The 15,882-nt window shown below is 40.2% G+C and overlaps 1 protein-coding gene across 4 annotated transcripts in view; it reads left to right on the top strand.

Moving 5' to 3' along the window:
• DENND5A (DENN domain containing 5A) overlaps nt 1–15,882 on the top strand; it is an 84,527-nt gene that overhangs the window by 21,381 nt on the left and 47,264 nt on the right. For 2 of the 4 annotated variants that reach the window (XM_033928152.1, XM_033928154.1), the window contains 6 exons: nt 1,880–2,067; nt 6,708–7,025; nt 8,565–8,780; nt 11,199–11,433; nt 12,285–12,435; nt 12,654–12,665. In XM_033928152.1, the coding sequence (XP_033784043.1) occupies nt 1,880–2,067; nt 6,708–7,025; nt 8,565–8,780; nt 11,199–11,433; nt 12,285–12,435; nt 12,654–12,665 (1,120 nt within the window). The remainder of the gene's footprint in view (nt 1–1,879; nt 2,068–6,707; nt 7,026–8,564; nt 8,781–11,198; nt 11,434–12,284; nt 12,436–12,653; nt 12,666–15,882) is intronic. The other 2 variants (XM_033928155.1, XM_033928153.1) reach the window with 1 other exon arrangement.

The raw sequence follows: 15,882 nt of genomic DNA on the forward strand, positions 1-15,882 counted from the left end.
CTCCTCCCTCAGTATCCCATGATCCCTTTATCCTTCAGGAATCCGTCCAATCCCTGTTTGAATCCCTGTACCGTACTCTGCCTGATCACTTCCTCCGGTAGCGCATTCCAAGTGTCCACGACCCTTTGGGTGAAAAAAAACTTCCTTGCGTTTGTTTTGAACCTATCTCCCTTCAGTTTCTCCGAATGCCCCCTCGTACCTGTTGTCCCCTTCAGTCTGAAGAATCTGTCCCTATCCACCCTCTCTATGCCCCTCATGATCTTGAAGGTCTCTATCATATCTCCCCTGAGCCTCCTCTTTTCCAGAGAGAAGAGCCCCAGCCTATCCAACCTCTCGGCGTATGGGCAGTGTTCCAGCCCTTTTACCATTTTCGTTGCTCTCCTTTGGACTCTCTCAAGTACCGCCATGTCCTTCTTGAGGTGCGGCGACCAATACTGAACGCAGTATTCCAGATGCGGACGCACCATCGCTCGATACAATGGCATGATGACTTCCCGTGTTCTGGTTGTTATGCCCTTCTTTATGATGCCAAGCATCCTGTTGGCTTTTTTCGAGGCTGCTGCGCACTGAGCAGATGGCTTCAGTGATGCATCCACCAGCACACCCAAGTCTCTCTCAAGTCTGCTGTCTCCCAACAATACCCCCCCCAATTTGTAGTTGAACAACGGGTTCTTTTTCCCTATATGCATGACCTTGCATTTGTCCACGTTAAAGCGCATTTGCCATTTGTTTGCCCAGTCTTCAAGCTTGTCCAGGTCTCTTTGTAGGTCCTCACACTCCTCCCTGGTCCTAACTCTGCCGCACAGTTTGGTATCGTCTGGTTGCGGGGATGGGACAGTGACAGGAACGGTGGGTGCAGGGACGGAGCGTTGACAGGGACAAATTTTTTCCCATGTCATTCTCTAATTTGAGGGAACTACTTAGTAGGGAATATGTATTGATGAATCTGGGACACACAATGAACTATGATGTGTGTATATCCTTGTGTGATTGAGACAGGAACTCCATTCTTAATAGGAAAGCCTATTTTATTTATTTGTTTTGTTATTTATATTATGTTTCATTTTATTGAATTTGTTATTTTAGTTCATTTGAGTCTTTATTTTTCTTGTGTAAATTTTATTATACTGTAAATCGCTTTGGTCTGAAAAAGTAAAGTGCTATGCCAAATATGATAAAAGATAAATGGTCCTCACCTTTGTTCATAAAAATGTATTTTCCCTTCTGTTGGTGTACTGATTATTGTGTTCTTCTTGTTGGGAGAGAGCCTTTGGCTAGGGATTCCCAGTTGTGTGACTAATTCTTTCTGCTTGTCTATAAAGGTTGCTGGATAATCAGCCTTATACAGTCTCCTGCCTCTCTGTGGAATTACTTCTAGGCTTTTGTGTGGGACTGAGGAGTCCCACCATGTGACATAGGTAGGGTAGAAAGGCTGACGATACCAATAACTTACTTTGTATAGTGGTTGAAGAAATGGTATAGGTTGTTTCTGTTGGATGACATCCACGTGTACATAAAGTCCTTGCTGCTCACAAAAAAAGCACCTGTTACAAGCAAGCAAGCTTTACCTCTAAATGATTATAACAATTTGTAAACTACAGTATTTAGTTTTACTTTTATTTCAAGCCAAATTGTACAAAAGAAATCACCAATTGACTCATAACCCAATAACATCAAACACAAGTTTTGTGATTCCTACCTTAAAATTAATTCTAGTAAGTCTTTCACATTTGCAATACATTTGCAGGGTTGCTTTACAGTTAATGTCCTACTCATAGCTGCATAGGTACAGAAAAATCTGTGCAAAGATATGAGATGTGGTTGATGGAATCTGAACTATTATGTGACCAGCTTTTCAATATCATTTTCTTTGTTTCAGATTATCAGCGATTAATGACAGTAGCAGAAACTATCACTGCGTTGATGTTTCCATTTCAGTGGCAACATGTGTATGTTCCCATCCTTCCAGCTTCTCTACTTCATTTCTTAGATGCTCCTGTTCCTTATTTGATGGGTTTACACTCCAACGGTCTGGATGACAGGTCTAAATTAGAACTTCCTCAAGAGGTGGGAGACTGATTTGATAGAATGACTATATTTTTTAACATGATTTTTTTTTTTTGGGGGGGTGGGGGTGAGAGGTGGGAGGAATTCAGGTCTGATCATATCATGAAAAATATAGAATGCATTATGCTCATTCCCCAGAATCTGTCCATATTCTGATTTGAACTTGTAAATTATTAGTTAACAAGTGAATCGGCACAGATAATTGCCAATTAACAAGCAATTGTTGGCACTGCTTGGAATTTATATGCATAATTTTTTAAGCATATTCTATAAGTGGTGCATATAATGGCCAAGCTGAGCATGGATTTTTTTCAGTGCCAGTCTTTTTAGGCAACATAAATGGAATCTGGCCTATTGTGGTTTTTTGTATATAATAATTTTTTTACAATCTTTTTTGTTCATCTTTAAAAAATAAGAAACATATGAGCCTTCTAGCATCATGCTATTGCTACAGTGTATGTTCTAGTTCTTTTAAGAAAGCAGCTGATATGGCGAGGCTAGTGGCTTAATTAAGAACATAAAGTAATTTCACACTGGTTTTAACAACTACATCATAAACTGAGCTTTGATGTGTGAGAGGAAAAGTTGGATGTGGTAAGTATATTTTAGTAGTCGCTTTTGTTTGTCTCCCTGTTTGTAGTTAGATGAACTGTTCAATTTAACTTTGTTGAATTTAAACATTATGATATTGTGAATTATTTTGTACATTTTTTTTTAACCTTTTGAATCAATAGTTTCCTTTTACTCATTTGCTCTTCAGAACAGTCAGAACCAAGTTTTGAGATCTGCCTGCACTTGCAACTACACACAGATATTTTTTTCCCTCTGTTTTATATCCCATCTTCCTTTTAGTCTATCGATTGTGGCAGGAATCCAGAGTTCTGCAATCATGTGTCCTAAATCTGGCCAATAGGTGTCATCCTTTATACAATGATGGACTCTATACTCCTACTCCCCCCCCCCACCCCAAGTTGTACTTGCAGTTGATCCAATTGAACCCTGGTACTGCTTAATTCTAGTGGAATTCTGTACAAAACAGTTTAAAACTTTGTCAAATTTATAAAATATTGAACACAGTATTTTAAAATTTCATGTGCATTATTTGTAATTTTTTTGGGGAGAGGGGGAATTCCCTCCCTCCCTCAGTCATATGAGGTTTGGATCCTCCCTGCCCCAAGTCTTGACACCCGACCAGCTTTATCTTTCCTCAGGCTCAGCTTTCCCCAAGATTATCATTCTCCAGATTCCACTCTTCCCAGCTCACTTTCTTTCTAACTTAGCTTGATTCCTCCTGAAGCTCCCTTCTCCCTAGCAAGTTCAGCAACAGAGTTATGCCTCCTAGCCATTAGATAGAAACAAGAAACTTAAGAGCTCTGCCATGTACAATACACCATGTACAATACAGCATTGTGTGTTCATCAGATGGTGATAGCAGTCTTCAGTTGCATGGTGAGGAAGCTCCTGGGCCAAGTTGTAGAACTTATCATCCAACTGAGTTGGAGCAATCAAAAGGGTTTCTAGGGTCTTGACAGAGGTTACCATAGTTTGAAAGAACATCCAGAGGAATCCAAGTCAGTCCTTTTTTTTTTTTTTTTTTTACCCAGCAGAGCTGGGGGGGATGTTCTTTGTTGCTTATCTTCTCCCACTACTCCTATTTTGCCTCCTTCCTAATATGGCTGAAGTAAAATCAATATTGAAAAAGTTGGATAAGGGAGATTTCTTTAATTTAAGACCATTTTTAAGGGGCAGTGCCTCTGGAGCAGACTGGCTGTTTATAGATGGAGAGGAATGATTGAGCATTTGGTGAGCTCCTTCCAGGGTTGTTGTTGTGTTTTTTTTTTTGTTTTTTTTAAATTCCTATCTGTGGGGCCAGATTGTCTGCTGTTGAGTGTGTGGATTCAAGTCTTGGAAGTAGTGTATCCAGAGAAGGCTCATGACTGCAGCAGCTGCTGTGACAGGCAGGTGAAAGGCAACATGGTTGTGTGCCAAATGTTGCAGTAGTTGCCAGAAAAGCAGTGGGTAGCACAGCTCTTTGCAGGGGAGCATCAGGGCATGCAGCTCATACAGCTTTTGTATCAGTATCATGAATGAACTCAGCAGACAGGTTGCTTGAAATGGAGGCAGCTGCTTCCTCACGTGCTATTCTGCAGTACATTTGACTGAGGGTGGTGGTGATGGAGGGGGGTTAAATTTAGGATTTTAAATTTATACTTTTTTTTTCAGTTGTAGCTCATGGGAAGTTTGAGGAAAGCTCTGGCAAAGTGTCCATTTTCTTACCCTATAGCCTGGATGCACAGATATATTCCTCTCCCCATAATCTAGTTTCTGTTAATACCTTGGCTGGTCAGTCATTGTCATTGCAGCATCTGACTCTGGGTCTCTAATGCAGAGAAAAGGTCTTCCCCTGAGTTTGTGCTACTGCCCCTAAGGTTTTTTATTTTAGCAGGCAAAAACCCTGGGGCAGTGGTTCTTAAACCTGTCCTGGAGGACCAGTAGCCAGTCAGGTTTTCATGATATCCCTAATGAATATACATGAGGCAAATTTGCATATAATAGAAGTGACATACATTTAAATCTGCCTCATGCATATTCATTAGGGATGTCTTGAAAATCTGACAGTGTTTCTTTTCTGAGTAACAAAGAATACATGTCATCACCACATTGCAATGGAGAGACCATTTCTAGTACTGCAAATGTTAATTCCTCAAAAGTATGATTAGCTGCCACACAGTGTGATACAAAAGGTGCCGCTTGATCATGTTATCTCAGGCGAGAGCGATATTCAATATGCGGATAGTTTCTCCCACATAGACTAACCCACAGGGACACCATATTGCATAGATCACACCAGCTGTTAAGCACGTGGGCTGGTGGAACTAAAAACTCTGCCAGCATATACCTTGATAGATTTTTAGCTAGTGAAAATAACTGACAGGATAGGAAGAGGGGCTAAGGATGCTACAGTCCCAGCACATACTCAGTAAGCAAAAAGCTTACTGTAGTTAGGGGAGAGCACCGACACACAGACACAGTCTGAGAACTTCACCAACAAGTGTGGCTGCATTCTCCTGCTGCCTAAAGAGAACCCCTGTTATAGTTAAGCAACTTCGCTTTCCATGTCTTCCCATCTTCTCCATCCATGGTGCACCAGCTTCTCCTTCTCTCTGTCCTTCCTCTCTTCTCCATCCATGGTGCACCAGCTTCTCCTTCTCTCTGTCCTTCCCCTCTTTTCCATCCATGGTGCACCAGCTTCTCCTCTCTGCCCTTCTCCTCCTCCTCTCCATCTTTATTCCCACAGAGGTCTGGCATATTTGTTTCCAACGTTGCAGTCTTTAATCTGTGGGCAGTGTGAATTCAGTAAGCACGCTGCCGTCAGCGATCCCGGAAGCTTTTTCTCTGCTACAGCTTCCTGTTCCAGCGGTAGGAAGCTGTAGCAAAGGGAAAGCTTCCGGGGGTGCCCAAAGCAACGTATTTACTTCTTTCACGCTGCCCAAGTCCCGAAGAGTGCAGGTCTGCAGCACTAGAAACAAAAACTGCCAGATCACAATGGGGGAGGGGAGCATGATATTCTTGCACAGGCTCTATGGGCAGCCACAGAGGTCTTGGAGGGCTTCCATTGGCTCATGGGCCTTGCAGTGAAGACCACTGGGCTAGAACAAACTGCTAGTAGGGGCCTCCTCTTGTAAATGCACCATCAACAGTATGCCAGTGCCCCCTTAATAGTTGCACCTGAAGTGATTTATCTCTTTGCTTCACTCGAGATTCCATTTCTTTCAACTCCTTCCCCATACTAAACAATCTTTAAGAATACCATCTGGCTTGAGCCAGCCACTTTTCCTAAAGCTTTGTGATAATCACACACATTTGAGACTCAAACTCAGTAACAGCTGTGTGGTGCCAACTGGAAAATAAGTTGTTTAGAGGTGGTAGCAAGGATATTTGAGCCACAAAAACCCAGGTGCTGGGGCAAAATTTCTAGATAGCATGGCCTTTTGACTTTGTTGAGCCTGAACACAGAGGATCTAGAATCAGAAAATATTAAATATTGAACTAAGGCCAGTACTGGGCAGACTTGCATGGTCTATGTCTGTATATGGCCATTTGGGGGAGGATGGGCTGGAGAGGGCTTCAATGGCTGGGAGGGTGTAGATGGGCTGGAGTATGTTTTGATGGAGATTTCGGCAGTTGGAACCCAAGCACAGAACTGGGTAGAGCTTTGGATTATTGCCCAGAAATAGCTAAGAAGAAGAAAATTTAAATTGAACCAGGTTGGGCAGACTGGATGGACCATTCGGGTCATTATCTGCCGTCATCTACTATGTTACTATGTAAATTATCTGTGTTTTAAACAAGGGGACAGAATATATATATTTTTGTATCTGATTAGCACTGTACAAATGGCAGTATTTGTTTGTGGATGTTTGTATATTATGCTATATTGTAGAAATGTTAATTCTAAACAAGGATAATTTTTATTACCATAGAATATTTGAATAAATAACTAACTGTATGAGAATAACTTGGTGCACACATAGATTAGGAAATCCAGAGGATCATGTGTTTTCATATTGGAAACTGAGCAGCCAGGAAAAAAATTCTCCTTTTGTTGGTTCTAATTTCTTCCTTTCTATTTTTTTCAGGCTAATCTATGCTTTGTAGATATAGACAACCACTTTATTGAGCTGCCTGAAGATTTACCTCAATTTCCAAATAAACTAGAATTTATTCAAGAAATCTCAGAGATCCTAATGACCTTTGGAATTCCCCCTGAGGGAAGTCTTCACTGTAGTGAAAGTGCTTCCAAACTAAAAAATCTTAGATCATGTGACCTTGCTTCTGATAAAAGAAATGGCAACATAGCTGAATCGCCTTTAGATTCTTACGAACTGCTAAAGAAAAATGAAACTATAGCAAGACTTCAAGCCCTTGTAAAAAGAACTGGTGTGAGTTTAGAAAAGGTAAGCTATCAATTCTTTATAAAATGTGTTGTTTTAAGGATAATTGTAATAAAATTATGTCCCTTTTAAATCACAGCACTTGAAAAATAGATATGCAGCCAATTGAAAGCTGGAGTTCTTGTCACTACTTGTGGAGGCACTTCATTGCCAGTTCACAAAGGAGAGAAGATGTACTATTGTACTGGTATTTACCAGTCATCTTTGAGGGTGCAGGTTTTGAGGCAAATTGGCATACCTTCCCTTCACAATTCTCTTTGTCCCCTCTAAAGTACTTCTCCCCCTTCCTTTGAGAGCAGACAGAGAAAGGGCTAGATTCACTATTCTCATGGATCCGATCCGTTAGTAATCTGATCTGTGAGGTTGTCGGGCGCCCGATTCATGACGTGTCCTCATGCAAATGGGAGCGATTAGAGTCACGCCCCAAACCGACCGCATGGATCGCTGGAGAGCGATCCTGACACATACGCAGACCATCTTCTTTGCCTGTAAATGGTCTGCAAATGCGCTTTTGCTCTCCGTGAACAAAATTGCTTTTTATTTTGACTCTCGAACCTGTGGTTTTAACCCGTGGGTTTAAAACGGGGCTGCACTGCGGCATGTTCTGGAACTTAACATAACATGCCGTAGTGCAGCCCCGCTTAAACTCGTGAGTTAAAACCACAGAGTCGGGGCAGCTAGAGCTGGAGAGTTGGGGCAGAGAGCAGGGCGGCAAGAGTTGGAGAGTCGGGGCAGAGAGCAGGATGGCAAGAGCTGGAGAGTCGGGGGCAAGAGCTGGAGAGTCGGGGCAGAGAGCGGGACAACAAGCAGGAGAGTCGGGGCAGAAAGCGGTGCAGCAAGAGCAGGAGAATCGGGCCAGAGAGCAGGGCAGTCTGAAAGGACGTGAGCAACTGGTCCCCAGCAGTCGCTTCTTTGTTGATTGGCCAGCCCAGTCGGTGTTTCTGATTTTGGGTTAGTGAATCGCTGCCTTCCTACATTGCATGCCATTCCCCCTCTTTTGTATACGTGGATTGGATTGGGCGCGGATCGGATCGGGAGTAAGGTTAGTGAATCTGGTCGGGGTTGCAAACTGGTCGGAACACGATTGGTGTCCTTAGTGAATCTAGCCCAAAGTATTCCTGACTTTGCCTTCTGTTCCAGCTTTAATCTAAAGTCTGAACATGTATTAGCAGTGGGTCCTTGATAGTACAGAACCTCCAAAAATGTGGGGCTGAAACTGGGAATACACAACCAATATATATTTGATGCAAAACTCTAGACAACACTTTAGTTCTTCAGTTTAGTCTTTCTTATCACAGTAAATGATGTTGGGGTTTCGCATCGATATTACTGCCATTCTGAGCTCTTTGGGAGAATGAGATAGAAAATAAATTAATTAAATAAGTACCTAAATATCGTTGCAGTATTCTATGTCAAATCATGTTAAATGCTAAATACTAACTTAAGGCTTTAATGCTGCTTGATGAATTCCCCGAAATCCTGAACATGTATTTACCTCTTTTCTTATGATGATTAAAACTTTTAAAAATCCTTTTTATGCAGCTGGAAATGCGGGAGGAGACGTTCAGCAACAAAGATGTGAAAGTTCAGTGTGATGAAGAGGAGCTGAGGAATTACCAACTGAACATTCAGATCCGGGAAGTCTTTGCTAACCGTTTCACACAGATGTTTGCAGACTATGAAGTGTTTGTTATTCAGCCTAGTCAAGACAAGGAATCCTGGTTTTCTAATAGGGAACAGATGCAAAATTTTGATAAAGTAAGTGAGAAAAGAATTGGATACTGATCTAGAATTTTATTATTTGCAGCAAAGTGGTTAACAACTTATAAAAAGTCTGAGTGAGGGCAAGTGACAAAGATGTATTAAGTTAGTCATTCCTCACTAGTCTGAAAAGCATCTATGTCTGATACATGTGGAAAGTTTGGGAGAGAAAAAGATTCTTGTGGCTGCTAGTAAGATCACTTCAAATGTCAGATCTGTGTAGAATGTTAATTTAAATCTAAATGTTGGTTTACTCAAGTATTTATTGACATGGAAGCCATTAATTACCATGTAATATGCTGAATGGTGAAACTGCCAAAGTAAATACACTGGAATTGGAGAATGACCCATGGATCCAGAGCCTAAGTCACTTGGTAGTGCTCAGAACAAACCTGAAGAGTGGTGAAATTATGAATATATGAATATTATGAATATAGAATATACTATTTCTATAAGAGCGAAACGGAGATCTTCCGTCTGTGAACCGGGTGTGGGAAGTTTGCTGGGCGTTTCCATAAACCCGAGCTAAGTACCACACGTTTACAGCATAATAACTAGTGTAAAAATAAAGTTACTATAAAACAAACAACAGTATAAAATATAAGAAAACAAGTTAATGGCTCAACAACCATGATCTGTTCTGGCTGCTGACCTTGGGCGCTTGAGAAATTAAGTCTTCATCTCTACCATTGAGCAGGTTTTACTTCTTAGTTTCACTGTTGGCCCAGTATATGAGTTTGAGTAGGGTTACTAATTTTCATTGAGAGTGGAAATTATGAATATAACAGGTCTGTCTCACCATGGCACCTTTGGTCTATTGAACATGACATCCTCTCAGTAGATCTTACTGTGAAAGTTAATATCTATGAATATAGCACATGTATGTTATTTTTTTGATTGCAATATTTGTGAAAAGGGTGGGTGGGGGAGGGAGATAATTTATGTATTTAAAATGACAATAGAAAGAATTTCAAGTGATGTGTTTGATTCAATTGATGTAATATTGTGTACTTGATGGAAGATGAATAAAGAATTGGAAAAAAAAAGAGAAAGTTAATATCTCTTAGTCCTATAAATATGGAGACACAAGTCCACTTTTTTGAACACTTTTTAAAACTTAGTTATACCATTAACTTTGACCACATTCTCCGTCAACAAATTCTGTATTAGAGTTGTTAATTGAAATCCAAATTGGAGAAAAGAAGTCTAAATGTAGTCATAAGCTAATTTAATCTCAAGGGAAAAGACAACTCGCTATAAGACCTGCACCTGAAGAGATGAAATTGGTGCCTTGGGCTGCAGGATTGTTTATTGATCTGAAGTTTTTGCTTTTATTTAAACCCCCCCCCCCACACACACACACACACTTTTACAAAGCCGCATTAGGCTTTTTTGTCGCTAACTGCAGCGGTATTAGCTCAAATGCTGATAGGAATTCTATGAGTGTCGGAGTTAATACCACCACAGCCGGCAATTAAAAGAGCTAACAAAGTTTCGTAAAAGTGTGTGTAGGGGGGGTAGTCTTGTTGCTTTTGTTGTCTTTATAAGTTAATATTTTGTTTTAATATGTCTATTTCTTGTTTACTATTGTTTGCATATTTTCATTTTTACCATTTTGCTTATTTGCTATTTGTATTTCTACTGTATATTGCTTTGGGCTGTTCCCAAAGTGCTAATACATAAATGGAAATCTTAAGTGTTAGTGCCAGACTTCAGGTTAGCAAAGTCAGCCTTCATTATCAATATTTAGATGTTATGCTGTGGAATAGATTACCTGAATGTATGCATTTGGGAGAAGATTATGCCAGTTTTAGGAGGTAGCTTTAAGGCCTTTTACAGTAATTTGAAGAGGCTTTTGCCCTGGCTTTTACTGAACTGCGGTAGAGCTTCTTACCGCAGGCTGGTGAGGTGAATGCTCCAACACTGATAGGAATTGAATGAGCATCAGAGTATTTACCTCACTGGTCCGCAGTAAAAAGTTCTATCTTGGTTTAGTAAAAGGAGCCCTCAGTTAATTGTGAACCTAATATAAGTATGTGACTGGTATTCTATATCTTTAAATAATCTTTTACAAATGTATAGTTTTTATAATCTTCATTGACCAGAGGGAGTTGCTAAGGTGAGATATAACTGTGACAGGTTGTCTTAGAATTTTTTTTTTTCTTTTAATAATGAAACAGCTGAATTGATGAAAACAGCATTGCTTTAAATACTAAAAGGCGAAATACAAGTCCCAATCCCTTTCCTTTAATTTTTTTAAATATAATTCTGACTCTGGAGACTTGTATTACCTTTTATGTAGTCCTATAGTTTTTAATTTTGCTACTGTACATTGCTATGTGTTTTTAAAAAAAATCTGTGATGTGAAAGAATGATTATAAATAAATTAATAATAAACATTTATTTATTTCTTAGGCATCATTTTTATCGGACCAGCCAGAGCCTTACCTTCCATTCCTTTCAAGATTCCTGGAGACTCAGATGTTTGCTTCCTTCATTGATCATAAAATCATGTGTCATGATGATGATGACAAAGACCTGGTCTTGAAAGTCTTTGATTCTAGAGTAGATAAAATTAGATTACTGAATGTTAGAACTCCAACCTTGCGTACATCTATGTATCAAAAATGTACTACAATTGATGAGGCAGGTAAGAATGAGATGTGTGTAAATAAATTCCTGGGTATTTGTTTTTTGTTTGCCTTTTGGGGGGGGGGATGAAAGGGGATTGTGCTAATTTTATATTTAATTGATTTTAGCTCACACTTTTTCCATTAGTAGCTCAAGGCAAGTTATATTAAAATACAATCCTTATTTCTCAGTCTCCAGAGGGTTTATGATCTAAGGAGCCTATTTAGTAAAAGGTTTTCTCCTATTTTGGTAGTCTTTTTGTTAACAGCTCAGATGGAAAAGTTACCATGTTTCCAGGCCATCCTTTCCCTGGGCATGAAGTAACCTGATTTTTAGAAAGAATTCAAATTCATGCAGATATATTTCACAACAGAAATAAATTGACTCCTCCCAGACAAACAGTGTTGTAGAAATCAGATTGTATACTTTGAGGAGTGTTCTATAGAACTGCAGTTCTTCCTATTCTTGAAGGTACATAGCTGTTTCTTTGGGAATTAAAATGAATCTAGTGTATGCACTGAAATCCTTTAACACATACACATGTGTGTTATATGATATATGTTCACATGCTGCCTGACTAATCAATAGTTGCAACTTCTTTTCATGGAGTTACAATATGTAAATGTCAATGCATGGACTTGATTCATACCCTTTGTTTAAAAATGTTGGCATGTGTATGAAAAGCCCAACTGGCCAATTTTTTTTTTTTTTTTTGCAAAAGGTTGCTTCAAGTTGGTACCTCCTGAGATGGTTAATGTCATGTTTATACCATAAAAATGGTGTACCCGAGAAAGAAGAAAAACACCTTGAAAATGTGACATTTTATGTTTAAAAAAAAAAGTTACTGATGCTTTCTTATGTTGTATTTAGTGAAAGCCATCGAGCTAAGACTATCAAAGATAGATCACACTGCAATCCATCCACATTTGCTAGATATGAAGATTGGACAGGGGAAGTATGAGCCAGGGTTTTTCCCCAAGCTTCAGTCTGATGTACTTTCCACAGGACCAACCAGCAACAAGTAAGTGAGAAGAGTATTTGTTTTACTATGATTATGTTGTAAGCAGTGTACATTTGACAGTAAATATAGTATTACATGGATTATTTTTTTTGTGTTGTATTTTCTTACTGGCACTTAGTTATGAAAATGATCTCCCAAAAGATTAAACTATTATGAATTGTAATTATGTTCTTCTCAGACTGACATCTTTTCTCATTGTCCTTGCTTCTGTCTTACAGGAAAAAAACCCGGTAAGTGTTATCTGAAGTTGAATTACTTCAATCTGTTCAAAATGCTGCTGAGCGCCTCATATTCCTCCAGGGTCATTATACGCACATTACTCCTCGGGTCGCTTCACTGACTCCCTGCCTGTCTCTGCATACAATTCATTCAAATTTCTCTTACTGATGTTCAAGTGTACTCGCTCTGCAGCTCTCCCTCCCCCGGGAACTCTGTTCAGCAGACAAGTCCCTCCTGTCAGCACTCTTCTCTTACTGCCAGCTCCTATCTCCGTCCCTTCTATCTTGCCGCACCACATGCCTGGAACAACCTCCCTGGCTTGTTACATCAGGCTCCGTCTCTGGCGGTATTCAAATCCAGACTGAAAGCACACTTATTTGAAGCTGCGTTTAAATCCTAACCCTACCAACATATCTGTCTTTCATCCTCAATGGTTCCCTACCGCCTCTTCAGCCCCCTCCAGTTCCCTTCTTGAGCACTAAGTTCAGACTCCCCTTTGTCCTATGTGATTCCACCTCATCAGCCCCCTCTAATTCTCTACATGAGCACTTGTTCTGAATCCCCTTTTGTCCTGTGTGTCTGTCATAATTAGATTGTAAGCTCTTCTAAGCAGGGACCATCTCGTACATATACAATGTGCAGTGCTGCATGTGCCTGGTAGCACTATAGAAATAATAAATTGTTATTGTTGTCATGCCACTCTGATGATAGGTGTTGTCTTCTGGGTTGTCATCATCTGATGTTTCCAGAGCTTTCCAGGAAAAATCCACAGGCCCTCTTGGGCCTATGTGGTACTTTTGCAGTTGTGCAGCTGGCCTCAGTTCATCATTTTAAACCACAAGCAACAAATGTGTGACTCTTTCTTTTGCTTTTCAGAGCAGTTTATTCTTTTCAGGCAAAAATATGTCTGATTTTTCTGTTTCCTGTAATGTTTTGTTCGGGATTTGCATTATTAGGAAAGTGGAAAAACAAAGTAACTTTGCAATCTGCTCCTTTTCTAATGCATTCTGACAAGCTTCCTTAACTAGGAATGCCCTTTTTTATCCTCAAGGGCTGCTTTTCAAAATGTAATCTTTTTTTTAAATTTCACCAGTTTTTTTTCCTGAGAATTGTAGAGAAGATGTGCAGCTTCAAGAAGTGCTGATGTTCATAACTGACCATCATTAAGACCTCTTAAAAGTTTCTGGGTAAGAATTGTGTCCAATGCAGCATCTGCTTTAGGATGTTGCCAATGAACCATCAAGATCTGCAAAATGAAACTAGTATCCCTTTCTGAGGAAGTGAAATATGGGACCATAAAATGTGTTGAAGGTGCTATTCATGTACAGAGTTCCTAGAGAGAGCTTGCTTGTTGGGGATAAGGAAAAGCAGAATATATTTACTGTTTTGGTGCCAAGGCCTAGATATAGGCCTAAAAAATTAGTCCTTTTTCATTTTCCTAACTCTCATTGAGCACTGAATTCTGATCACTCATAAAATACTTAGAAGTAAGGAGTAATGGCTCCAAAGATCTGTTGGAGAAAGTTCATCAGCACAGATCTTCTCTTTCGCTGGAGACAAGCAGGGGAATGCAGCCACACTTGTTGGTGAAGTCCTCTGATTGAGCCTGCATGCCAGTGCTCTTCCCTAGATACAGTAGGTTTTTTGATTTTGGTTTTTTGGTTTGTTTGTTTTTTACTACTAAGCATGTGTGGACATCTTGCCTCCCAAGCTCCATCCCCTGGTTACTCAGTTTTTTTTCTTTGATCGGGTTCCTCACAGGTCGAAGCTCTCTCCTTGCCTCTTCATTAAAAAAAAAAGACTAATAGCGAATTTCATAGCGATACAACTACTTTTTTATTAGTTAGTTCTTCAGAAAAAAAAAATGGGTACAGAGTACTTCAAAAAGTGTCACTTCATTTTAAAAAAAAAAAAGGAAAACCAAAATGACAGGACAAGCAGCACTGGTATTTTTTCCTCACAGGCAAACTTCTCTGCTGCTATTAATCTGGCAGTTGCTAGGATCACGAAGACTTCTTTCCTCGTAGGCAGCAGCTCTTCCACGATGGCGCTTCGCCCCAATAGTGCAGGAAAATCTCCAAGGCTGAATTCTTCGTTGCCTGCTTTCTCAGGGCCCAAGTCAGGTACCATTGGGGAAGGAAAGCACTTCACTTCCGCTGCATTCTTCACGCCCACTTTTCCCCCCTCAGGGACGTAGTGAGGTATCGCCGGGGGAGGGAAACGCTTTACTTCTGCTGCATTCTTCCTCATCTGCTCCTCCCCCTCAGAGCCCAAGTCAGGTACCGCTGGGGGAGGGAAGAGCTTCACTGCCGCGGCCATCAGATAGACCAAAAATGGCACCTGCAGAGAGACAAGCATGATTTTCCAATCAACTATAGCCTCTGGAATGTTAGATTTAAGCTTTTGTTTCCTATGAAGACATTTCAAAAAAAACAGTCATCTAGTTGAGCTCTATATCTTTGGATCAACAGCTTTCAAAGATGAACTTAAGAAACTACATCTGATTTTTCTTCCTAGCAGATGAAGAGTGCTGAACAGCATGTGTCGGTTTGCTCACCCCCCTCCTTCCAACCCCCAATGCCAGTTGTCAAATGATCTGCCTAGTGTTGCATTTAACTTTTTAGTGCCCATTATCAACTTTGATGAATTTTGTTGGTGAATGGCCTCTGAGAGGAAAGCCTGTTGGACTTTTGATGACCCTCAAGTCATTTTTTTTGATACTGAAAGACTGTTGGTGCTATGATTTGGTGCAAACTTGGTCTTCAGTTAACTGGCTTTGATCTTTTGTAAGCTTTCCTTTATGAGCCAGAAGATAAATATTTCGTCTTCACTTTAAGATCATCTTCATATTTTGTTGAGACTGTAGCAAGTTCATTCCTTTTTAGATAGTGAGAAGTAGCTGAAGACACTTTTATTTGGTCTCCAAGTATTTGGTTATCCCAAAGGAGATGATGATGGTACCCTCCGCTCTGTCTACTGGGGTTGGGTTTGCAAATGAATGTGGGATATCACGCTGTAGCTTTCTGGACAGCAAGAAGGCATTCACTAAGGGCCTGATTCTGGAAACAGTGCCTGCCATGGTAGGCACCTACTGTGTGTCAATCACTGGTAGACGCTGCATCCAGAATTGCACCTATTTTTTAGTACAGATACCTTAAATGTAGGCCAGCATTTTACATGCCTACATTTAAGGCATCTGACTCATGTCTATAGAAGCACCTAGGCATG

This window comes from Geotrypetes seraphini, chromosome 19 (genome assembly GCF_902459505.1).
Source record: "Geotrypetes seraphini chromosome 19, aGeoSer1.1, whole genome shotgun sequence".
NCBI lineage: Eukaryota > Metazoa > Chordata > Amphibia > Gymnophiona > Dermophiidae > Geotrypetes > Geotrypetes seraphini.